Raw genomic sequence first — 25,119 nt, forward strand, 5'->3', positions numbered from 1 at the left:
GTCATAACGAAAAACATTTGAGGTAACATATGATCCATATATTTTTCTCTAGTGTAGTGTTTCTGAAGTGTTCATTTTTAACGATTTATAGGCTGCTTGCTATAGGCTATTATTGTTATTTTATGCAGCCCTACACATAAAATGAAAACCAGTTTGGTTGTGACTTATAGGCATATTTATGTTAAGCCTACATGTATGCTACAAGGCACAACCAACCTGGTGTTCGTTATATATATATTAGTGCTGGGCGGTTTGACCAAAAATTATATCACGTTTTTTTTTTTTTTTCAAAATTATGCCGGTTTTCCGGTTTTTGATGTTTTTTTTTTTTTTCATGCATAATCAGGTGTTCAAAGCATTTTCTACTGGTTGAGAGAGGAATTACTGCAGTAAATTGACTTAGTATGGTCTATTTTACTGTCATAAGTGAATACAGCGTGTATCTGAGAGCGTGGCACATTATATTCCGCGCGCGAGCAGAGATTCGCGCTCGCGCATTATGTACTTTCGCGCTACACTACAGTAATACGCTCTCGACATTTGACAGGAAAATAACGCCATAGTTCTGCAGCATCCATCTTCCCTGTAACGTAACACCAGAGCACTGCTGTTTACCACAGGTTTACCATCGCCTCGCAGGCCCTGTCCCAAATGACACACTCCGGACTTGTGGTCTTCCTCAGAGTCCACACTTCGGTGACGCCATGTAGTGCAGACCTATAGGGCCCTTAGCGCGAGTCCGTGAGGGCGCATTGAGAGGTATTTTTGGGAAGACTCGATCGTCACGCCGGAAACAGGAGGAAGGTCTCAGCTCAGGTCGAAGCTGAATAAACTTAAAGGTCATCTCATCAGTCCCTTTATTAGAAAAAATATCACAAATATCATTTGTCAATATTAGAAATTACAGTCTTTAGCATCGAGAACAGGATTTATTTTATTTTCCCAAATCTTATGTCCATGTGAACTACACAGCCTGCTTTTACAGTTCTATAATTGTATATGCCACCTGGGCATTAGAATAGATGTCATGGTTATGTAAATGATCAATACAGTTGTACATAATAATACATAATGTTCAATTTTAACACAAAATTAAAATGTAAATGAGTTTAAGAAAAATTTATAGGTTTCAATATTCATACTACGTTTATATGACTCGGTAAAGCCATGACATACGGTTCTATTTATGTAATGAATCATAATGCGATCATATTATTTAACACGCTATTATTATGTTTGAGATATCAACCACTGGTCGATAATGTTTGTATAAACTAAGTAACAACTGGTAAAATGTATGCCTATATCATAAAGCCATGTTAACAGTCTGTGAGCGAAATCTCCTCCCATCCGTTTTCTGATTGGCATTTCGCAAGGATTCCTGGGTAGTTAAAGTGCGTGGAGCCTGCATCTATGCGGGCTTCGCGGAAGACCGCTTCAACGGTACAAAGGGGGCGCTGCTGAGCACACTTCAGAGCGTTAAAATGCTAAATGGGACGGCCTACGGACTCGTAGACTCGGCGAGCACGCGCAATTTAAGTCCACGAGACCGAAAGTCCACATGAAGTGCGCCATTTGGGACAGGGCCACAGTCGCTGCTTAGAAGTGCAACATTGTAAAGGGTCCGTATGAAACAGTGTCGCACGGCGCAGCGTAACGTTCGTTCCGAACGTTGTGTAATTAAATAAATCGGTATGGCGGTATATTCAAAATTAATATCATAACAAAAATATACACCTGTTTTCGGTATGAACCGGTATACCGCCCAGCACTAATATATATATATATATATATTCACAATTTTAACCAGAAAAAAACTAAAATGTATTCCCAAAATCATGCAGCCTATAGTTTATCTTGATATCAGCATGTTCACAGTTGTTTCTTTTTTTTTTTTTTACAGGGACCAGATGCCACTGATGAGTCCTGCTGACCTCAACATTCACATGAGTCTCTGTACAAGAACATGGTAAAGTCAACAATCAAACACCTTGGAGATGACAGGTATGTATAGCCTACTATGTTTTAGGAATGGCACAAAGGTGTGTGACTGTCCAAGTCTCTGTCTTTAGATCAGTGTGTTTACTAATGTGGTTTTTTTTTGTCATTTGTTGTGTATCTTTGGATTATGTTGTGTTGTAAATAAATCCAAACAATCTAAAAGCCATTCTTTTTTAAATCTCCTCATTCTTTGTGCAAGGCTCCTCATAATGATTGGGCCTGATAGCACCTTATAGGGCCATTAGGGGAGGGTCTTTGTCTTTCTCAGGTGTGAAAAACTATATATTAATGGGTGGTTTACGCCTCCTCGCATAAAGCTTTCTTACAAATTTTAAATCAATACATTGATTTACATCTGAATGAGTAGTCAGGATGATACAATTTTCAAAAGTCTTGTGAAGAAATAATCAGTATGGGTTTCATGACCTTATTTCAGTGACATTTTTTTTTTTCACAAACCACGCATAAACGTCATTATCTCAAAACTAAAAACTTTTACATACATGCTGCTGACATATTACTGTAGCAGAGTTTGTGCTTAATACAGTGTAATCAGACTTTAGCCATGAAAATGTCACAAGTAACAGAAATACGCACAAATGTCAGAGCATGTCAGAACACCTCCAGGACCCAGAAAACACCTCAGACCCCAGAGGGTTAACTGTAAGTCGCTTTGGATAAAATGATTAAATGTAAATGTAAAGTTGGCTTGACATTTGACATTTGCACATTTAGGGACCGTCTCCAAAGTTGCATACGACATTGGTATAGGCCTACATGTTTCTAACTTCAATTTATTTGAATAAATTGCGCATTATGCCTGACACCTACATGAACACTTTACAGTTGGTTTTATGGCTTTAAGTCGTTCTCTTCAAATGCTATTGAAGTTAGAAACGTGTATACCAATGTCGTATGTAACTTTAGAGACGGTCCCTAAATGTGTGATTGTCCAATGTCGAGCCAACTTTATGCCAGTATCACTGGGAAACGCTCAGCATTAAACTTTGTGTGTTAAGTTCATATTCTGAGTCTATCTGCTTACCTGCGAGTTTGTTTTTTATATCACTGTATTAGTCCATTAAGATACGTTCAGCGTTTTATATGTCCAGCAGGGGAATGCTGACTTATTGAGGGAAACCCTAGTAGCCTACTGCATGCAGCACATTGCTGCAATATAAAGTTAAGGCAACTAAACAACCAAGATAAATATATGTCAAACTCAAGTGTAACATTGGATCTGTACATCCCATCGGGGGAATAACATTATAATCTCGTTTACGGTAGAGAAAGATGCATCTAGGCTACACAGGAAAAGTAACCGTGAAGACAATCAATTTCACATAAAACAGACGTAATAATAATCACAAATACACTTACATTGTTGTAAATGAGTTTTAATGAATGAATGGCTTGCTCTAACAGTTGCTCGGTCTTCTCAACAACACGCGCTTGCACCTCCTGCTGGTGAGGTCGACTAACAGCAGATGGAGATTATGCTCGGTAATCTACTGCTTTTCCTGCAGTTACTGGATGTCAACGTTGAATTTACTTTTGAATTTGAACCACTGAATTTGTGGAAGCGAATTTGCAAAGCGAAATAAAATGGACCGAAAACTGCCTGTTGATTATTATAGGTTGTATTTTTAATCAGTTTGAATATTTTGGAAGTGAAATTTGAAAAATGAATATGGATTATTGAAATTTTACTAATGAAAATGTGTTTAAAATGTTTTAAATTGAAATATTCACAGCTTAAATACTCAACCATGCTAAATTTCAGCCCATAAAATTGCAAGCCCCAAAAATACAATGCATGAATACAGCTTGTCTGCTGGGCATTTCACTTTTAAATGCGTGATACATATTTAATCATTATATCCACAAACCTGCTGCGTATTTGAAACTTGACTGAAGAACAGTAATTTCCCTTATATTACACAAACTTGCGTATTTATCACGAGGTTGAATCCAGTCATTCATTAGTCAGCAACTTATTGAAGCTTGTTTTATCATGAATAACGTGACACTTCCGTAATGCGTTGTTCTCATAGACTGGGTAGTTCCCATAATGTAAGTGCTGTTTCTTTGGCATTTTCAAAGGCTCATAAAAATGTGTATTGGGTTGATACACACTCTAATGGTTTAACTCTAACGAAATCCAAATTTATCCTATCTAAATCCTATTTAAAATCAATCCTAACCCCATAGTTTTGTGGACATTTGTGCAATGATGGACAGTTCTGGTACTGCGGAGTTGAGCTCCATCCCTAATCTAACAAACCTATCTGTAATTATCAAGTAATTACATTGGCTTGATTTATTTATTTATTTAAAAAAATTTTTTTTTAGAGGTGTTGGATTAGGGATGGACCTCATCTCTGCAGGACAGTTGCACTCCAGGGCCGGGATTGCCCATCCACGTACTAGTGGCACTTCACCTGTAAAATGTTATTAGTTTTTTTGTTGTTGTTTTTTTTGTATGAAAAAGTTAATAAATAGTCATAATATAAACATTGCCTGAATAATGTAGTTTTAATAGAAGGAAACACAGATTCATTTTTCATTACACTTCAGTAAAACACAAGAAATGCCACTTTATCTGATACTAGATTAACATACACATGTCACGGTAGACACATTCTCTGTTCCTTCTCGTCTCGTGTTTATGTTGTGGTTTGAATGCACGTGGGTAGTGGGCGTGAATGTATGACATCACCTGATCCACTTCAGCTGATCCTCATTCACTTCACCAGCTGCAGTCAATCTCACCACTCTATTTATACTTACCGCTGTTCTATCATCCTTGTCAGATCGTTGTTTGATGTCGTTCGTGTTGGTGTTCCAGTGTCCAGTTCCTGCCTTGTGTTCCAGTTCCTGTTCTCCGTCTTCGTCTTTGGATTTCGTCTGCTGTTTCACCGTCACCGCACCATCGTCTCTTCACCACCGGATCCTGACCACCGAAGTCCCTGTGTCACCCGTTCTACATCTGCCTGTACTGCATCATCATCATCATCATCCTTATTAAATCTACTGTTTACTTGCATTTGCTTCTCGTCTATTATTACATGATGACAGAACGATCTGACCAGGAAAGAGAAGCAGCGAGTGCATCACAGAGATCGATGGAGGAATTCATTCACCATAGCATCAGGAGGATGGATTCGCAGCAGCGAGAGATCGGCGACACGGGACGCGCAGTACAGGCCTTGGTGACACAGGTGTCCGAGCTCACCCAGCAGATCCAACGCCTACAGGGTCCCACTGCGCCGCCCACACCGACCGTTCCTCCCATACCACCAGAAGGACCCTCCCAGCCAGAGCCCCGTCTTCCAGTGCCAGAGCATTATGCCGGTGAGACTACCTTTTGCAGAGCATTTTTGACCCGCTGTACTATGCATTTCGCTTTACAGCCCCGCACGTTCAACACGGAACAAGCGAAGGTGGCGTTCGTTCTCACTCTGCTGACGGGGAAGGCTGCGCTTTGGGGAACGGCGGTGTGGGAGAACCAACACCCATGCTGCGCCTCGTTCCAGACCCTCGCCGCCGAAATGAGGAAAGTTTTCGACAGGGCTGTCTCTGGGAGAGAGGCAGCCCGAAGACTGGCGGAACTACAGCAGGGAGAAAGGTCGGTTTCGGACTACTCTATTGAATTTCGGACCCTGGCGGCGGAGTGCGGCTGGAACGAGGAGGCGCAGTGGGATATGTTCCTGCATGGGTTGGCTGACCACGTCCAGAGGGAGATCTACGCCCTGGATCTACCCACCACTCTCAACGGGTTGGTCGACTTGGCTCTGCGGGTGGACGCTCGGCTGTCTAGGGTCGAGCGCCGAGCCCCGTCCACCCGTACCTTCGCAGGGACCGACCCTCCACGATCCAGCGGCAGGGACGTGGTCAGCCCCGTCTACGATCCCGAGCCCATGCAGGTGGGTCGAGCTCGGCTTTCCCGGGAGGAGAGGGAGAGGCGGAGATCCCAGGGCCTTTGCCTGTATTGTGGAGGAGCGGGACATTACGCATACAACTGTCCGGTAAAAGGCCAAGCCCGATAGTAAAACTGAGGCTACTATCGGGTGGGATCTCCGCTAGGAAGACCTCATCATCGATTACATCTACCTCCACACTCCTTCCGGTAAGACTAAGGTGGTCAGTCCAACAGCACGACTGCCATGCACTTCTGGACTCTGGGGCTGAAGGTAATTTTATGGACCACACTTTTGCACAGAAAATTCAGATTCCCCTCAGACCCCTCACTCACAGAATTGCCGTTCACGCACTCAATGGACAAGAACTCCCCACCATTTCCCTTTGCACTGAAGACATCACCCTCACCACTTCCGGCAACCATTCTGAGACTATTTCATTCTTCATCATGGACTCACCCCTTGCACCCGTCGTCCTCGGACACCCCTGGCTCATCCGTCACAACCCCCGAGTGGACTGGCACCATAGATCAGTACTGGAGTGGAGCAAGGAATGTCATAAGTCTTGTCTCGTGTCTGCCTGTTCGTCTGTGCCTGTTTCTGTGTTTCAGGAGGAAGCAGGGGATCTGTCTAACGTGCCCGCGGAGTACCTGGACCTGAAGGAGGTGTTCAGTAAGTCTCGTGCTGCTTCTCTCCCTCCGCATCGTCCCTATGACTGTGCTATAGATTTACTGCCAGGTAAGTCTCCGCCTAAAGGCAAGTTATATTCACTTTCTATTCCAGAAAGGGAGGCTATGGAGAAATATATTTCTGATTCTCTAGCAACCAAGTTCATTCGCCCTTCCTCTTCTCCAGCGGGGGCGGGGTTCTTTTTTGTGGGGAAGAAGGACGGTTCTCTGCGACCTTGTATTGATTACCGAGGGCTGAATAACATCACGGTAAAGAATACTTATCCTTTGCCGTTGATGTCTTCAGCCTTCGAGAGGTTGCAGGGAGCGTCCATCTTCACAAAACTGGATTTACGTAACGCTTATCATTTGGTTCGCATCAGGGAGGGGGATGAATGGAAAACTGCGTTTAACACCCCCAGGGGGCACTTTGAATATTTGGTCATGCCTTTCGGGCTGTCCAACTCCCCAGCAGTTTTCCAGGCACTGGTCAACGACGTGTTGCGAGATATGATCGATCAGTTCATATATGTCTACCTGGATGACATATTGATTTTTTCTTCTTCTCTCCAGGAACACGTGCAACACGTCAGACGAGTGCTTCAGAGGTTGCTAGAGAATGGGCTTTTTGTCAAGGCGGAGAAATGCGATTTCCATGCACAGTCGGTCCCGTTTTTAGGGTACATCGTCTCGTCTGAGGGAGTGCGGATGGACCCTGAGAAGATCAAGGCTGTGGTAGATTGGCCAAGCCCAGATTCCCGCAAGGCCCTGCAGAGGTTTCTGGGATTCGCCAATTTCTACCGGCGTTTTATTCGCAATTTTAGCCAACTAGTCGCACCTCTGACTGCCTTGACCTCCCCCAGAACTACGTTCAGGTGGTCAGACACAGCCGAAGCTGTGTTCTCCAAACTAAAGGGCCGCTTTGTTTCAGCCCCCATCCTTGTCGCCCCTGATTCTTCACGTCAGTTCGTGGTGGAGGTCGACGCATCAGAGGTGGGAGTAGGCGCAGTGTTGTCCCAACGCTCTTCCACAGACGACAGGATGCATCCCTGCGCGTTTTTGTCTCATCGTTTATCTCCAGCCGAACGCAATTACGACATTGGTAACAGAGAGTTGTTGGCAGTTAAGTTAGCGTTGGAGGAATGGCGCCACTGGTTAGAAGGGTCGGGGGTACCTTTTATTGTCTGGACTGATCACAAGAACCTAGAGTACATCAGAACCGCCAAAAGATTGAACTCCAGGCAGGCTCGATGGGCATTATTTTTCGGTCGCTTCGATTTTACTCTTTCATACCGCCCGGGTTCCAAGAACGTCAAACCCGATTCACTATCCCGTATATTTGATTTTTCCGAACGCCCGTCTACTCCCGAGTGTATTTTGCCCGAAACTCTATTCGTTTCCACACTCACATGGGAGGTCGAATCGAAGGTCAAGAAGGCCTTAGAAGGGGTAACGCCTCCGCCCGGTTGCCCACCGAACCGATTGTTTGTGCCGGAGGGATTACGGTCCGACGTTATTCAGTGGGGTCATAACTCCAACGTGGCTTGCCATCCAGGAGTTAATCGTACTAGCTTTTTGGTCAAGCAACGGTTCTGGTGGCCACTTATGGCTCGCGATATTCACGATTTTGTTTTGGCTTGCTCGGTTTGTGCCACTGGTAAGACTTCCAATCGACCTCCAGATGGGTTACTCCAACCGCTGTCGGTTCCTTCGAGACCCTGGTCCCACATCGCACTAGATTTTATTACCGCCCTCCCGCCCTCTCAGGGGAACACAGTCGTTTTGACTGTAGTGGACCGATTCTCGAAGGCAGCCCATTTTGTCCCCTTACCCAAATTACCCTCAGCTAAGGAGACAGCGGTTACAGTCGTAGATCACGTTTTTCGTTTACATGGCCTTCCGATTGACGTGGTGTCCGACAGGGGACCCCAGTTCGTGTCCAAATTTTGGCGAGAGTTTTGCAGATTACTGGGGGCGACGGTTAGTTTGTCCTCAGGGTTTCATCCCCAGAGCAATGGTCAAACCGAGAGAGCCAACCAGGATTTGGAGAGAGTGTTGCGATGTTTGGTTTCCAAGAATCCTTCCTCTTGGAGTCAACAACTCTCCATGGTGGAGTACGCCCACAACACGTTGCCAGTGTCGGCTACGGGCCTATCTCCGTTTGAGTGTAGTGTAGGTTACCAGCCACCAATTTTTCCCAGTCTGGAATCCGAGGTCGCGGTCCCCTCCGCTCACGCCTTTGTTCAGAGGTGTCACCGTACCTGGACTAGAGCCCGTGAGACTCTACTCCAGGTGGGGGCGCGCACTAAGGCTAAGGCCGATCGCCACAGGTCGAAGCCTCCCGTATACCTCGTTGGTCAAAAGGTGTGGCTTTCAACCAAGAACATTCCTCTTCGCTCCGTATCTAACAAACTTGCTCCCAAATTTATTGGCCCGTTTGCTGTCACCAAGATCATTAGCCCGGTGGCAGTCCGCCTCAAATTGCCTCCCGCGTACAGGAGGATCCATCCCGCCTTCCATGTATCTAAAATTAAACCCGTGTTTCATTCTCATATTAATCCGCCTGTCCCGGTTCCTCCCCCACCGCGACTCGTAGATGGGGAGACCACGTATTCGGTTAATCGTATACTGAACTCCAGGCGGAGAGGACGCGGATTCCAGTACTTGGTGGACTGGGAGGGTTACGGTCCGGAGGAGAGAAGTTGGGTGCCTGCTAGAGACATACTGGATCACTCCCTCATCGATGATTACAATCGACAGGGTAAGGAGTCTGGGAACGCCAGGAGGCGTTCTTAGGAGGAGGGGTACTGTCACGGTAGACACATTCTCTGTTCCTTCTCGTCTCGTGTTTATGTTGTGGTTTGAATGCACGTGGGTAGTGGGCGTGAATGTATGACATCACCTGATCCACTTCAGCTGATCCTCATTCACTTCACCAGCTGCAGTCAATCTCACCACTCTATTTATACTTACCGCTGTTCTATCATCCTTGTCAGATCGTTGTTTGATGTCGTTCGTGTTGGTGTTCCAGTGTCCAGTTCCTGCCTTGTGTTCCAGTTCCTGTTCTCCGTCTTCGTCTTTGGATTTCGTCTGCTGTTTCACCGTCACCGCACCATCGTCTCTTCACCACCGGATCCTGACCACCGAAGTCCCTGTGTCACCCGTTCTACATCTGCCTGTACTGCATCATCATCATCATCATCCTTATTAAATCTACTGTTTACTTGCATTTGCTTCTCGTCTATTATTACATGATGACAACACAGTCAATAATTTAGTCTTGTCATTGGCACAGTCAAACTCTCATCCTCATTTAATATGGCTCTCTCTAGATTGACCTGATGATTTGTTTGCAGATTAGCTGTATTTTTACTTTACACTTATATTCACATCACTATGATCATTCATTTAGAAGGTTTTAATTTAATTTAATCAATTGTTGCAGGTCCCTAAAGTATTATTGTCCTTCTCTAATGACCAGTGATATACTTCATTGATCATGATGTCATGTTTGAAGCTATGTCTCCCTTAAAACATTTTCATGCCTCATAGGCTTTTAATTAAATTAAATCTTAAATTCTTGCATAAAGTTAAACATACAGACAGTGATGAGTATTAACTGATTAAATGTAATATGGATTACGTAATCAGATTCCAAAAATGTAGTACTTGTAATTAGACTATATTACAGTACGTTTTAAAATGCTCATAATCAGATTACAGTTACTTTTTATGGATTATATGATTACGTATTCAGATTCACACAATGGCAGTAAAGTATTCATAATTTATTTATTCTCACTAATTCTTCTTTTTACCCTTATATTTTCTTTTCTTAAAAAATCTGATTGTGTCATACCATTTAGCTTTGCCTATATTCACAATGTAGAACTACTAAACACTTCTGATGCATAGCTGTGAAACACTCTTTATCATATCCTGTGACAAAAATATTTCAAACCCTGAAAGCCTTGAATGTGTAATGTCATTACTGTTTTCATATTTATTATTATTTGTTCATGTAATGCAGGGATTCCCAAACTTTTTTTTGTCAGACAAACCCCTTTGACCTAAAATATTTTCTTTGAGACACCTGAGATTTTAAACAAGTTCGATCAAAAGGAATCTAATAGTAGCAAAACTATTTGTATATATGTACTATACTATATATGTATATATACTATAATGTATAACGAATACATTACTTAAAATGAGTAATATAGATTACATTACTGACTACAATTTTCGTCATGTAATTTGAAATTAGTAAAAGACTACAATTTGTGATTATAATCTGCCCAGCACTGCATACAGAAACCCTATAGGTGGGTCAAATATTTGAGAGCTGTTCCACACATACAGCAATTCCTAGTTTTCAGTCCTATGACTGGCACAGAGAGCTGGAGACCAAAACACACATACAACTGCAGCACAGGCCTGTCAATTACCAATCTGTTACAAGCCATGAATATTGAGATCACCTCTCAAATATATGTGAACAGAAAAGCAAGTTCTGGACACCTGTGATCCATAAACGGCAACCGCCACAGTATTTCAATAACTCCAAACAGCAGGACATCCTAAACACTTGGCTTAAACGTGGCTTAAAGTACTATTTAAAAGATCAAATTCAGTATAGACCTTATTGATGATGCATGCTATATACAGGAAAACACAAGCCCAGAATATGAGCTTGGTGCATTAAGCCATATCAAACATGTTCTCTATAATGATTTTCTATGGAAAAACGTTTAACTTGCAATTGCGTTCAAATTGTGTTCAAGGTTTATCTGTCTTCCCATATGTATTATGCATCATCAATAAGGTTTATGTTAAATTTGGTCTTTTAACAGCACTGTCTAGGTACAAAACTGGTAAGAAATAACAACATGCATTGACTAATGGTCTGGAAGTCAGTCATAATTAATGAGAGTTGATGAATTGTTGCAAAGTTCAAGAGAGTTCAACTCTATGCAAATGCACAGCGCTGCGGCTGCTACCGCTGGGAGTGTGTACTGTGCCGGTTCATCTGACTCTTGACTTCAGTTTGCCCCTGAATATATTATTTATATTAATACTAGCTTTCCCCATATAGTGCACCACATTAATGCTCTATTTTAAATTACTTTTATCTTGTCCTCTGTTCAGACCTTCTACAGCTATGAGAAATTTATTTTTCCTTCATGAATATTTATGCAGTTGAACATGGAAATGCTAAAGGTTGGCTTTCTCTGGGTATTCCATTATAGACATTGCTTTTGGCACGATTTCTTTTTTCAGTGTTACCTCTAGTTGGTTGAGCTTCACTCCAGGATAATGCGTAGTGTAGATGTGTGTTTTTTAAAGAGGTTTAAATTATTCTGACTTGACTTATTCAGAAGCATATTTAAATGTACTTGTGAGCTGAGTTTTTGAAAGCATGTTATCCTACAAATTCACTTGATAATGCAGTGTTATCTCTACAGGTACCTGTGACTGAGAATTTGAGTCAGAGTTAAAGCAAGACGTGTTTTAACATGTTTGACATTGCTTCATTAAAGTGTTTACAAAATGCCTCCCCTTCTTCTTGACTTGCCATATTCCAAACAACAGAGTAAAACACTGATTTTGATTTGTTTACACAGTTGGGCATTTAGACCTGAAATATACTGTACTCAAATATGTGAACGTAGACACAATTTCACTGGTGCTTATGAAAGTCATTTCATAACAGAAGTACACAACTGCAGTTTCTGCGCCGACTCTAGGGACGCTATCCACCTTATTTTACATCGTGGAAAAATATATTTATGTGAATGTGCGAGACTTCTGATTCATTAGCTGCTATAGGTAAATAACTAGAAGAATAACAAAGTGCAGTAAACATTACAACTATTTGTGCTACAACCTAGTTTATAATTATGGCAATACATTAAAATAATATGGTAAGAAATCCCAGTTTGCATTATCAAGCAGCATAACAAGCTAAAAATAACTGTAAGCGGATGACACTGGAAGCCAGACACATTCAATTTACAAATGGCTGCGCTCGCTCTACATTACAAATAAGGTGGATAGTTTCATTAGTGAAAACACATTTGGTCAACTACTGTAAAAAAACAGTTTGAATTAGGTCTTTCTCTAGCATGCCATTACATGTTATAAAAGCGTATAGCTGCCTGCCCTGAACCAACACATTCAGTTCAATGGCAGACGATTGAAAGCAACTCCGAGGTACTGAGGTTTATACACAGCACAAAAGTGCATGAACACATTTACAACAGGAGCGTATTGTGAATTACTTGTGTCTTCGTTTACATACTTGCATAGTGTATTTCTGGCCAAAACTGTGCATATGCTATAGCTTTAGGTAAAACTAATAAGCATTGTGTACTTCCTTTTTTTATGTCTCTGTTTTATATTAAGTGCAGCTCTGAGAACATGTCGTCGTCACCGTTACACTTCCTCTGACACACACAAGACGTGATCCACTGCATCTTCCAGCGTACGTTAGATCCTCCTTTGCAGTGAAAGTCTATGTTCAGCATTGTGGCCTTGTTGGGAAGGCAGCAGCGCTTGTCTGTGCAGATGCCGCAGTACGTCGGCCGGTGCTTCTTAATGCTGCTACAGCCAGACAGCGTGAGCTTCTCCGCTTTACTGGCCTGGAACTTCGCTCTGCAGGTTTTCCCTCTAGGCATCTGTGCATGAAAGGATTACAAGAAAAATCCTTTCATTTCTTATGATTTGGGATTCAAAAATAGAACTTTGGAAAAGTTCTGCTTCATTAGGTAATATACTTGCATATCCTTGAGTACAAGAAGTAATTAATTTCAGCATCCCTTTATGCATTGTCTGCCAATGTTTTGAAGAATGACCTTCCTGTGTGATGGAGTCACTTTGCCCAGAGTCACATTGTCACTTGCCCTTTCAGAGCCTGTGCTTTTTCCCCTGAAAATGTTTCATTCATTGATTCTTGTAGATTCCTTTTTTGTGCCTTGCTAATGTAAATGTTTGGTTTTCATGTATGTATATTGTTTTTGCTGTTTATGTTTACATCGCTTAGAGTTGGCAGTATCCAAATTTTGATATGTCAAACCTCCTCCCTATTTTACCGCGGTATACGGTATTACCGCATGACTAATTAAAAATTATGACAAGGCTCAGAAGGCGGGATGAGTCACGATTTTCGCATATTTGATTAGTTGATTTTATTATAGAATAGGTATTATAGAATATAATATTTATTATAGAATAGAATAGGTTTATATCGAATTGGTTGTGCGATTATAGTCTATAAAAAATCCCCATGTTTCCGGTTCTGATGTGGTGACATGTTCATGTAACCAGAGGGTAGCGATGCCAATAATGCATCTGAAAGCTGTCAATCAACTCTCAGACAACAGAAGAAGATAAACATTGTCTCACACCAGAGCATGTGAGCGGAGTGGTAATATTTCCTCCAGAGCGGAGAGCGCATTTCTGACGATTACACACCGCTCCCTCAGAACGCCCGCAGTGCTGGTTAGAAAATATGTGAAAATAAGTAAAGTTTTTTTTCTTTTTTCTAGTCAACTAGTATTAGTTCATTTAAGCCTTTAGTCTAATCACATATTTATTTGATTTAATTACTTAATTATATATGGGAGAGAATTGTTAAACCATAATGAGCGTTTTCGTAATATATAGCCTATTCCGCATCTCAACGCCGATTCATCATTATTCTTTATAAAGCTTGCATGTTGACTGCAAAGATAAAGTTGACGATGCAGACTCGCCATCTTCGCAGTAGTGAACCATCTATAGAGAGAAATGCACACTTCATACGAATTAGCCTACATAAGCAGAAAGTAGCCAATTTTTGTTCGTTTTTAATTGTTTTGTTTAAAAGTAGACATTTCAAGCTTTCTATATATAAATAAAGCCTACTTCTCAGGTCTGTGAGGCAATCTTATACGCTGAGTTTCGGATGATTTATGAGACGCGCTCCAGTTCACACACCGGCGCCTTCGTGTCTATTCTGTAGCCTACTATATTTGCTTCTTATTTATTAATCCAGGCAATTTGTTGATGAAACATTGATTAAAATAAAGATACAATTTATACAAAACGAAATTCACTTAAAAGAAAGGCTTTCTACAAAACAAAACTTAATAAGTGGTCAAAATCATGTCTGACCCACTCCAAATGTTTTCCGATATAGCCTATTGGTCATCTCCTATCTTACTCATCTCATGCGGTTCCTTTTTCATATAATCAACATAGATGAAATAAAAAAAATAACATTATATTATTAAACATAAATATGAAACGTATGTTTAAGGTTTTTTTAAACTTATATTTAAGCGTCACACCGCTCCGCTGTATAGGTGTGTACTGTGTAGCCTCCTATACATGCATGTGTGCATGCATGTGGTGGAGGGGTGCGATTTTCGAATAATACCAGGCGATCTTCGAATATTATTTTTGCTCGAAATGCCCATCCCTAGTGCCTACACCATCCCTTCTCATTAGGTCGGAACCTGAAATACTGCCAAACTGCAGAAGTCGTGTTCTTCTTCGAGACCAGGTCACTCGGTGCTCAACTTGCCATCTTTCCCACTCTCTCTCTTTCTCCTCCACACCGTCACGTGATGACAACCACACATAAGCTTTTTTGTGCTTTAAATAAATTATATTTAATATTTAATCCTTGTCTCCTATATAAGTGCATTGCATTTTTTTTTTTTGTAATGACGGTATTGAAACTGATACAGACCGTTGCTATTTTAAGATCCCTCGGTATACCTTAATACCATTTTACCGCCCAACCCTAAGCTGTTATTTAGCATAGATTATAATAGACTTGTAATAGTCAAGCATTCATTTTTTAGAATGGATTGAGATTGAAACTTTGTCTGATTTCTCAGAAAGTATTGTCCAAATGTACATTTCCTTTCTATAAAGAATTAGAAATGTAATTTATACAAATATACATGTATACATAACAGATATTAAAATATAACTGATCATTGTTTTGTGGTGGGGCAACTACATACAAAACTATCCTGTCTGGCAGGCAGGGAAAAAAAACTTGTATAGTTTCTTCACAAATGAAATAGGGCCCACACTTCCCTATAGAAAATAAGTTTGTTTCAATCCTATAGCAATATTCCATGAACTGTTACATGTATCATTCAGCAATACTTCAGTTAGCATGTATCCTATCTGTAAAATGGAAATGTGGACCTGAAGTAGCTAAAACCACAAGCCTTTAAAAAAAAAACATTCCTGAAACTGGGTAGAAATTTAGAAATACACAATTGACTTATAATGAAGCAAGGGGTGCTGAAGTTAACTGGTTTTAATAATATGCTTAATATCTCTGTGTAAAACTAAAATAATGATGCTGATTACATTTTGGCCCCACTTTATGGTAAATATTGACCATTTTTATTTAATCATTCGTGTCTATCCTCCTTCCTTAAACAGTCTTAACAAAAGCACAAATTTCAGCTGAGGAAGCTGATTTGCCATGGAGTTACCCTTTGGATGTCAAAGAATTATTATGAGCTTTGTGATTGTTGCAACCCTGTTGCCACCATTTGGAAAATGTATAAATGCATCAGTTTTTCTTACAATGACTTAGTAATATGGTAGTCAACACTACAATGTGTGTATTGGTGGTAAAAAAAAAAAATCAGCTAGTTTAACTTTATAGTAGATTAGTTTATGCACTATATCTAATAGTTCCCAAATAAATAAACTAGTATTTGTGCCTCTATTGCTATTTAAGTCCAATAGTGCCCTGTTCATTAAAAGTGCATATTAAGATCAGGTTATGGTGGTTTTCTTTTCAGTTGAGACTTTTGTGTTTGTGTCAGGCACTAATACACCTGTTCTTGACCGTTTGTTTAAATTAAAACTCACTGCAAGATCCTCATGGATGTAATTTTCCCTTAAGCTCTTTAGTAATGATATCATAGTACTGTGAGTCATCTGACATCAGTACTGACACCTGACACTAAAGGTCATTAACTTTTTTTTTTTTTTTTACTTTCTTGCAAATCCACCTCTATATAAAGCTGACGAGATCATATAGCCCTAAAAGCTTGTCTTATTCAACTACCAACGTAACTGTCGTTTTCAGTACACAGATAAAAGAATAAGTTACATTTCCTTTATTAAAACACTTAATTCACACTTAGAATGTCATTCCATTAGATAATAAAATACAGCAAGTAACACTTGTGGCCGGTTGTATAAACTGCTTAGACTCGTCTTAGTTAGTCATCTAATTTTTTTTGCAGACTGGTCCTAACTTTTTAAAGTCATTTACAGGAAAGTTAGATTTGTCGATAACACTTTATTTTACAGTGTTCTTGTTACATATGTTACATGTAATTACCATAGTAATAACAGTAAATGATGCATTATTACATCCAACTATCCCTCAACCAAATCCTAATCCTACTCTAACCCTATAGTAAGTACATGTAGTTGCTTAATGTTACTCAGTACTTAATTATAGAATTACACTGTAACAATGACACCTTAAAATAAAGTGTAACCGATTTGTCCAATTTGAATCAGAAAAGTAAGACTAACTGCTGGTTGGTCAAACTAGGTCTTAAATGTAGGGTAAGACATTTTTTCATAAACATTTTTTGTTATTCTGGTTGAAACTCTTAACATCCTGATAAGCAATCAGTAATAGAAGTGCTCTAAATAATAAAACATGTACATATATTTTCTGCCTCTTCGGTCTGAATGCAATGATTCGATGTCCTACCTCTCTAAAACCAACTGAAGAAAATTACCACCTGGCTTAATATTTTGGTATACTGTACAGGTGAAACTCGAAAAATTAGAATATCGTGCAAAAGTCATAATTTTGATGATTATGGCTTACAGTTTATGAAAACGTCCTGGTTGCGTATGCAACCCACCGTTCCCTGAAGGAGGGAACGGAGGACGTAGTAGACGTCGACTGAAATGGGATCACGCTAGGGAGCCTATCATCTTCGATTACTATTGAAGGAGCCAATGGAATTTGGCGTGCGTGATTTGCATCACACACTCCGCCCCCGCGGAGTCAACGCTGCCACCTTCCAGTGCCTATACCAAAGCCTCCTGATGCCCCCGCAAACTTAAGGCGGGGAAGGACAGGGCTTAGGCCAGCGAAGTCACTGCTGTTCCTACAGGACCACTGGGAAAGCGTTCCCCATACATTGGAAGGAAGGGACGCTGCGGAAGCCACATCCAACCCAGAGGGAGGTAACGTGGAGAATACACATATGAACTGGGCGGAAAACCGGGGAGTCTAACAAATGGAATGTCACTGGGGTGGCTCCAGCCTAAGACGGGGGAGACACACCGGACAGTGACGGCAGAGAGACTCTGCCGAGGGAAGACCCGGGCTCACCGCAGGGAGCCGTATCGTGGAAGAATACACATATGGGGTCGCCGTAGGGACCGCAACATATGGACCCAGCCTAACACAGGTTCCACACTGCTTACGAGTGGTAGGCCTAACACCAGACGTTCCGCACGTCCGACGTCGGAGGGGTGTGGAGGAACTCAACAGGGTTCAATTTTAAGGGAACTCAACTGGAGTAGAAAGGCGCACGTATCCAGTCCATAGGAAGGAAATGGCGCAGCAAGCCGACACTTGAACCGGGCTCACGGTTAAACTGGCTTCATGAGAAGGGAGCCCACGGGAAGCAGCGGTTCAACTAGGTGTCGTCCAGCCCCCAACTCTAGAATCTGTTTAGCAAAGCATATCGTCAACGCCCAGGCGGAGCACCTTACACTCATCATAGAGGAGCTCAACACCTAAGTGGACATGTTGCAATTCGGATTTTTACCGAAATGAAGGCAAGCACTAAGTGCAATTTTGCATGGAAACAGCCTTCCCTCTCTGCTGAACAGATATTTGTAGAGCTGGTCTGAGGTCTATGGCTTGCGTTCTGTACACGTCCAAGCGAACGGACAGAGAAGCCAGGGCTGGATCTGCCTCCTCCAGGGCAGCGCTTGCAGGCTAACCACCTGCTCCTATTACGGGAGAGGTAGGAACCTTGGGCACAATCCGAGCCGGGGTCTCAGCTTGTGAGAGTTAGCCAGCCCAGACTCCAGGCACAATACGTTGACCGAAAGCGAGCAAGTCCCTACCCTCTAGTAGAGACCACGTGAGCAGGAGAACTGATATAACAGAATTTTTAACTCACTGCCTGCAGTGGCTCAGGGGCGGTCTCTGCAGTGCAGTCGCACCAGGGACAAGCCCCAAAAGAGGATAAAGAGGGACACAAGGATTTACAAGACCTTGCTCCTCAGGAACCTGACGATCAGAACGTGCTTCTGCACACTTCTGCAACACGATGAGCGTCGTTTAAACACCGAGGCAACATCATTTTGAGGGTGAAGGAAAACAGCCTACTGCAACCCATTTTGCAGGAAAGAGAGCACTGAAGTGATCGAAAGCTTTCAGGATCTCCTCTGGAGAGAAGACGCACTCAACGACTAGGTTCCACTTCTAAAGGCGTAAGCACGCTACCCATTTCTAGGGGGTGCTCGCAGAAGTGATGGTAACTATCACATGCCCTGTGATAGCCACCCGGAATCTCCGGGGGAAGAACGCGGGTGCCCTCGTGCCCCGTCCCTGAAAGAGTTTTCAGGGGAAGTCAGGAAGGATGTCGATGGGAACCATGTCTAGTTGGGCCAATAAGGGGCAACTATGAAGACCTGTTCCTCTCCTGACTTAGCACGTAGGTGCAAGCGACAGGCGCAAAAAGACAGGAGCGTTGCTCAACACAACATGTGAAGATCACTGGGCTTCAGGAGCATCTTCTGCTCAGCACTTGAGTGTGACAAGTTCACTGAGCTTCAGGAGCATTCCTGCTCAACACCTGAGTGTGATAAACTCACTGAGCTTCAGGAGCATTTCTGCTCAACACTTGAGTGCGAAGAACTTCACTGAGCACCAGGAGCATTTCTGCTCAGCACTTGAGTGTGACAAGTTCACTGAGCTTCAGGAGCATTCCTGCTCAACACCTGAGTGTGATAAACTCACTGAGCTTCAGGAGCATTTCTGCTCAACACTAAAGTGTGAAGAACTTCACTAAGCACCAGGAGCATTTCTGCTCAGCACTGCGTGTGACGAATTCACTGAGCTACAGGAGCATTTCTGCTCAACACCTGAGTGTGATGAACTCACTGAGCTACAGGAGCATTGCTGCTCAACACCTGAGTGCGATGAACTTCACTGAGTTTCAGGAGCAGTTCTGCTCAACATGAAGTGTGATGATTTCACTGACTTGAGCAGGCTCAAGGCGACCATGAGTCGCAGTCACTTTTAGAAGGCTCACTGGGGTTAAACGCATTTCTGCGGGCCCCTGGGGCAGCTGAGACCCAGTGTTTGTCCAAGGGTAGTCCGCTCGGTTTACACAAACACTGGCGGAAAGATGAAACCGGGGGGGCAACCGATGGCGGCACGATTGAGTAAAGCGGGAGGAGTGGAACAAAGCGTCCTCAGAAGCTTCTGACTCCAAGGAGGAGGTGACGGGTGAGTTGTGACATGCAGGGGAAGCTTCTCTTGCGCAACAGTCGCAATGTCTAACAACTCGAGGCACGAATGCCCGTGTAGTCGGGGGTCGCCCAGGCCCCCGTTAAAACACGCCCTTTGTACATGGCCCCTCTGTTGAAGAGGGTTTGGCAGCAGACCGGGATGAACTATAGTCACACAGGGTGAGCTGCTCTGCCACGGTCACCTCGGGACTCGATCATGAAGCTAGCGCTGAAGCGGTCACATATGGAGGAAGCCAAAGGCTGCGACTACCATATACCCCAGGAGCCTCTGAAAGTTCTTTCAGTGGGACCCTTTCTCACTTCAACACCAGCTGAACACATTCTCATTGGAGAGACGTGTTAGACCGAGTCCCTCTCCAAAACTGAAAAAGAGATACTCAGCCCGTGGGCGAGATTACTCTCTTCCAGTTGACCTGAAGACCCAACGGGCTCTGGAGCACTCGAGGGGAAGGACACTGTACTGATACTCCACCCTTTTTTTCTTACACGACACACACAGGATGGCCTGCGGTGCGGAAGGTAGAGATCTAAAGCACATGTCTTTCAGGTCGGAGCTGCAGACCAATCTTGGGCCAAGATGGTCACGACCCACACCTAGTAGCACGAAGAACAAGTTCACAACCGGCCTTCGTACCGGCTGGAGGAGCGGCTATATCAAATCCTTCGCCAGCAGGATAAGATAAGCACGCACAAGTCAGGAGCACTGCTCCACACTCGGTGCGATGAATATCACTGAATTTTCAGGAGCACTTCTGCTCAACACCTAATGTGATGATTATCACTGACTTGAGCGGGGTAGCCGAGCCTGGGGTGGGGCAGCAAAGTAGAGATAGTGGTGTTAGTGTGCAGTGCAACACTTACCTGTCTCCACTAGCGGCAGGGGGACGTGAGAAGGCGGATGACCGGGTCCTCGAACGCCCTGAGCTGCCTGTTGGCGACCAAGGGAAGCTGGGGGATGTAAGTCTATTACAGGGTCACTCCGCCAGACTGGTCCACTTGGGACTCAGGAACAGAAAATTTGCTCTTTTTCTGAATATGTGGGTACCGCTGACCCCATTTTTATAGGGGCCAGCGGCGGAACAGACACACACATAACAAAAAACTCCAGCCGGCCCTCCAACCAGCCAGAGGGAGTGGATCGGCGACCACTCCACGAGCAACTCCTCCATCCCTGAGAGCCCGTCCAGGTTCAGCGTTTCCTTTTGCGCTGATGCTTACCACCTGGCTTGGCAGCGCCTGGAGCAGGCTGGGCACCCCTTCCGCCGAATAACCCAACCTGGGAAATGGGAGAGTCCAGGAACCGAACCTTGTCCGCTTCTCTCATATCGGCCAGGTTGAGCCAGAGATGGCGCTCCTGGACCACAAGTGTGGACATCGCCAACCGACCGTGCGAGCTGCAACCTTCGCCGCCCGGAGGGCGAGGTCAGTTGCAGTGCGGAGCTCACCCATGAGCTCACGGTCCGAACTACCCTCGTGCATGTTCATGAGTGCCTGGTGGACCTGGAGCAACGCCATGGCATGCAAGGAGGAAGCGGCTTGCCCACAAGCTTTGTAAGCCTTGCCCGTAAAAGCAGACGAGAACTTACAGGCTTTAGAGGGGTGACGAGGATCACCTCTCCAGGAAGCGGCCGCCGTTGGGCATAACTGCATCGCAACGGCCCGCTCCACCGGAGGGATAGCCTCGTAACCCTTCACCGCTCCCCCATCAAGGGTAGTGAGGGGGGAGGAGCTACTCAGGCGGTTTCTGGCAGAGAAAGGTGCCATCCATGCCCTCGTAAGCTCCTCATGCACTTCAGGAAAGAAAGGAACCGGGGCGGCGGACTGAGAACCAGTACGGCCCGCCCCGATATACCAATCATCCAACTGAGACGGCTCGGGACACGGTGGAGGGTTCCACACGAGCCCTACCGCCTCGGCGGCCTTTTTCAGCATAGCTGACATTTCTGGATCTGGCTCGGGCAACACTGGTCTCCCGGAGGGAGGCAGTGCAGCCGAGTCGTCATCTCCAGAGTTCAGCTCCCCCTCCGATGCTGCGATTGACATCGTATCCCCTGGAGGGGTCCCAAATGACACGGCTGGCCTGTCCATTACAGAGGGACCAGCGGGATCAATGGGGAGCTCCACCGATTGCGGTGTGAACTAGGAGTGAGGGACCCACGGGGCCTGGCCGGGCGGATTACCCCTCACTGTGATCCTCAAATCACCCAGCTTGGACGGCACCCCAGTCTTTCTCTGGGAAGGTAACCCAGAGGAAGAACAAGGGCGGGGCCCAGAGGTGGGGACTGCACCAACGCTTTTGACGAAGGCGAGTCTAGATCTCAACACCGAGATGGTCATGTTCCCGCAGTGAGAACATGACTCATCCACGAAAGCTGCCTCGGCATGCTGTAAGCCCAAACATGCGACACAGCTTTCGTGACCGTCAGAGGGGGATAGTGCCAGACCGCACCCAGAAACGCACGGATGGAATGGCATCTTGAAAAAGACGCACTCACACCCGTGTTGCTCTTTTAGGAAATGGGACCGTCACCAGTGCCGGAGCACACAGGGAATGACCGCGGCAAACACTGAATAGTCTTTCAACCAACAGTGAAGCACTCACTTCTCGCCCTCTAACCAACCGTCAACACACAAACAAACAATGGAAATTTGATGCTGTTAAAACAGCAGTTGAGAGCTGAGAAGCTCGCGATCACCGCTGCACCACGCTGTAGAACACCAACACTGGAGAGGTCTTCCCGTAAGAACACCGACACACTCGCTCGTTGAATACAACAGCACTCTTAAGAGACATCAAAGACGAACAGCTCCGAAGCGAAAGGCAACTAGTGCGTGCATCCACTTCCGTATTTATACCCGCGCCGCGGGGGCGGAGTGTGTGATGCAAATCACGCACGCCAAATTCCATTGGCTCGTTCAATAGTAATCGAAGATGATAGGCTCCCTAGCGTGATCCCATTTCAGTCGACGTCGACTACGTCTGACGTTATCGACTGAAAGGGAACCCCAAATTCTAAATCTCAGAAAATTAGAATATTACATGAAATCAATTTAAAAAAAGGATTTTAAATACAGAAATTTCGTCCCTCTGAAAAGTATAATCATGCATATGTATATACTAAATATATTAATTTCACCTTTTAATTTGAATTACTGAAATACATGACCTGTTGGACGATATTCTCATTTTTTGAGTTTCACCTGTACAATGTAAAGACATTTAAAGTATCGCCCAAGTGTCTTAATCCATGTTGATTTTATTTTCTAGTTTAACCTTGCTCAGCATGTGATGTTAGGATAGATCTCTTACCTTTAGTCCCTTTAGAGCATTTTTATCACATGGTCGAAGCAGACAGAGTCGGCGCTCTTTTCTCATTTCACACTTGCCGTTGTTGTTGTTGACTCGTACAGAGATGCCGATGCCGCAGGTGCGTGAACAGGGTGACCAGGGTGTGGTTTGGACCAAACAGTTCTTCCTCCAGGCTAAGGGAGGATCCCTGTAAGCTTTCAGTGTTACAGTCACAAAGCACTATGTCATCCCACAGCACACATTCAAACATCTGACCTAACCCCAGGCTTCACATTCAATCTATGACTACTGTATAGTTATTCTTCAGGCTTCACATTCTAACAGGACAACCCAAAAGCTATTAAAAAAGCTATTTTTATTTTCTCAGGAATTTCAGGAGGATTGATTGGTGGTTCTCTAGGTATGAATAAGGTCAATACAAATGCAATGTCACGCTACATATTACTTTGGCAAGTCTATGTAAATTTGAGTTTATGTGCTTGCCGCATTATATTTACTTCCAATAAGAGAACAACAATTAGTCCTCATGTGGCAACTTACATTTTTAAAGCACACAACAGCTTTAAAATTCAGGTTTGAAGTATGTGTAAGTAAGTAATGAAAGTCTCCTAAAGAAATGTTAACTGCAAATCTAAAAATCCCTAAGAAATTCTGGAGCGAGCCCATGACATTCAATTCTTTAATGGCAGTGCAATATAAATTATCTTCAATGGCAGTAACAAGAACAAATTGAATTATTTATATTATACTGAAATATTATATATATAAACGAATGAAGATTTTAACATTCCAGAGATTTTGGTCTGTAATTATGAAAACTGAAGAAGCACATTTAAAAGATCATTCATAATGTTAGATTATCATTATATAATATTTATAATAGTATACGATTTAGAACACCATTCGGTTTCAGGACTAGACTGACACAGGAGTCACCAAGCTTATCAAGCCAAACCTGTCTGAAAGGGCAATTATCTCACGCGATAATCTCAGCGCTGGAGGTGACAGGCAGAACCACAGAGGACTGAACTAAACTGCTGCCAGATTGGACTCACAGTCTGAGGGTGCCTCCAATCTCTGGACCTTAGTCTGTGCATCTAGAGAAAATTCTCTCCAAGAATATGAAATTAAATTCCTATATAAATATAAAGAATATAATTCCTGGAATATGCACCGTTCTCATGGAACAGAAACTTGTCCTGAACCCAAAGGGTAATGAGTCATGCTAACCTCCACATGTGGCACAAACAAACTCCTTGGGGATTAATGTACGATACTAGTCATATTGTCTGTCCTGACAATGCAGTTTTATTGCACATAAATTGCCTTGAGATGTTGGCAGTGTGTGGCTTTTTCTTCTTTGAAACTGCAATGTTATTGTCCTGAGAACGGTGCATATTTCGGGAATTCTTTGAGAGAATTTTCTCTAGATGCACAGACTAAGGTCCAGAGACCTTAGGAGGAGGCACCCTCAGACTGTGAGTCCAATCTGGCAGCAGTTTACTTCAGTCCTCTGTGGTTCTCCCTGTCGCCTCCAGCGCCTCTTTGACTCCATGCTCAGGCTCACATGTGACTGAGGACATGCATATATGCCTCACTGCCAGTCAAACTGATTCCTGCCCTGGCAAGAGTTTGAGATGATTGAACTCATCAACTGTAAGTGGCACAGCGATGGCCGTCC

The 25,119-nt window shown here is 43.5% G+C and overlaps 1 protein-coding gene across 4 annotated transcripts in view; it reads right to left on the minus strand.

Moving 5' to 3' along the window:
- Window positions 1-10,565: 10,565 nt before the first annotated feature.
- Window positions 10,566-25,119, minus strand: part of ccn6 (cellular communication network factor 6) — a 35,205-nt gene continuing 20,651 nt past the window's right edge. For 2 of the 4 annotated variants that reach the window (XM_077219538.1, XM_077219540.1), the window contains 2 exons: window positions 23,439-23,632; window positions 10,566-13,266 (listed from right to left, as the gene is read on the minus strand). In XM_077219538.1, coding sequence (XP_077075653.1) covers window positions 12,985-13,266; window positions 23,439-23,632 — 476 coding nt within the window. In that variant the 3' untranslated portion in view covers window positions 10,566-12,984. The remainder of the gene's footprint in view (window positions 13,267-23,438; window positions 23,633-25,119) is intronic. The other 2 variants (XM_077219539.1, XM_077219541.1) reach the window with 1 other exon arrangement.

The sequence above is a fragment of the Siphateles boraxobius genome, unplaced genomic scaffold (genome assembly GCF_051911475.1).
Source record: "Siphateles boraxobius isolate OS27281-9 unplaced genomic scaffold, OSU_SipBor_1 8, whole genome shotgun sequence".
Lineage (NCBI taxonomy): Eukaryota > Metazoa > Chordata > Actinopteri > Cypriniformes > Leuciscidae > Siphateles > Siphateles boraxobius.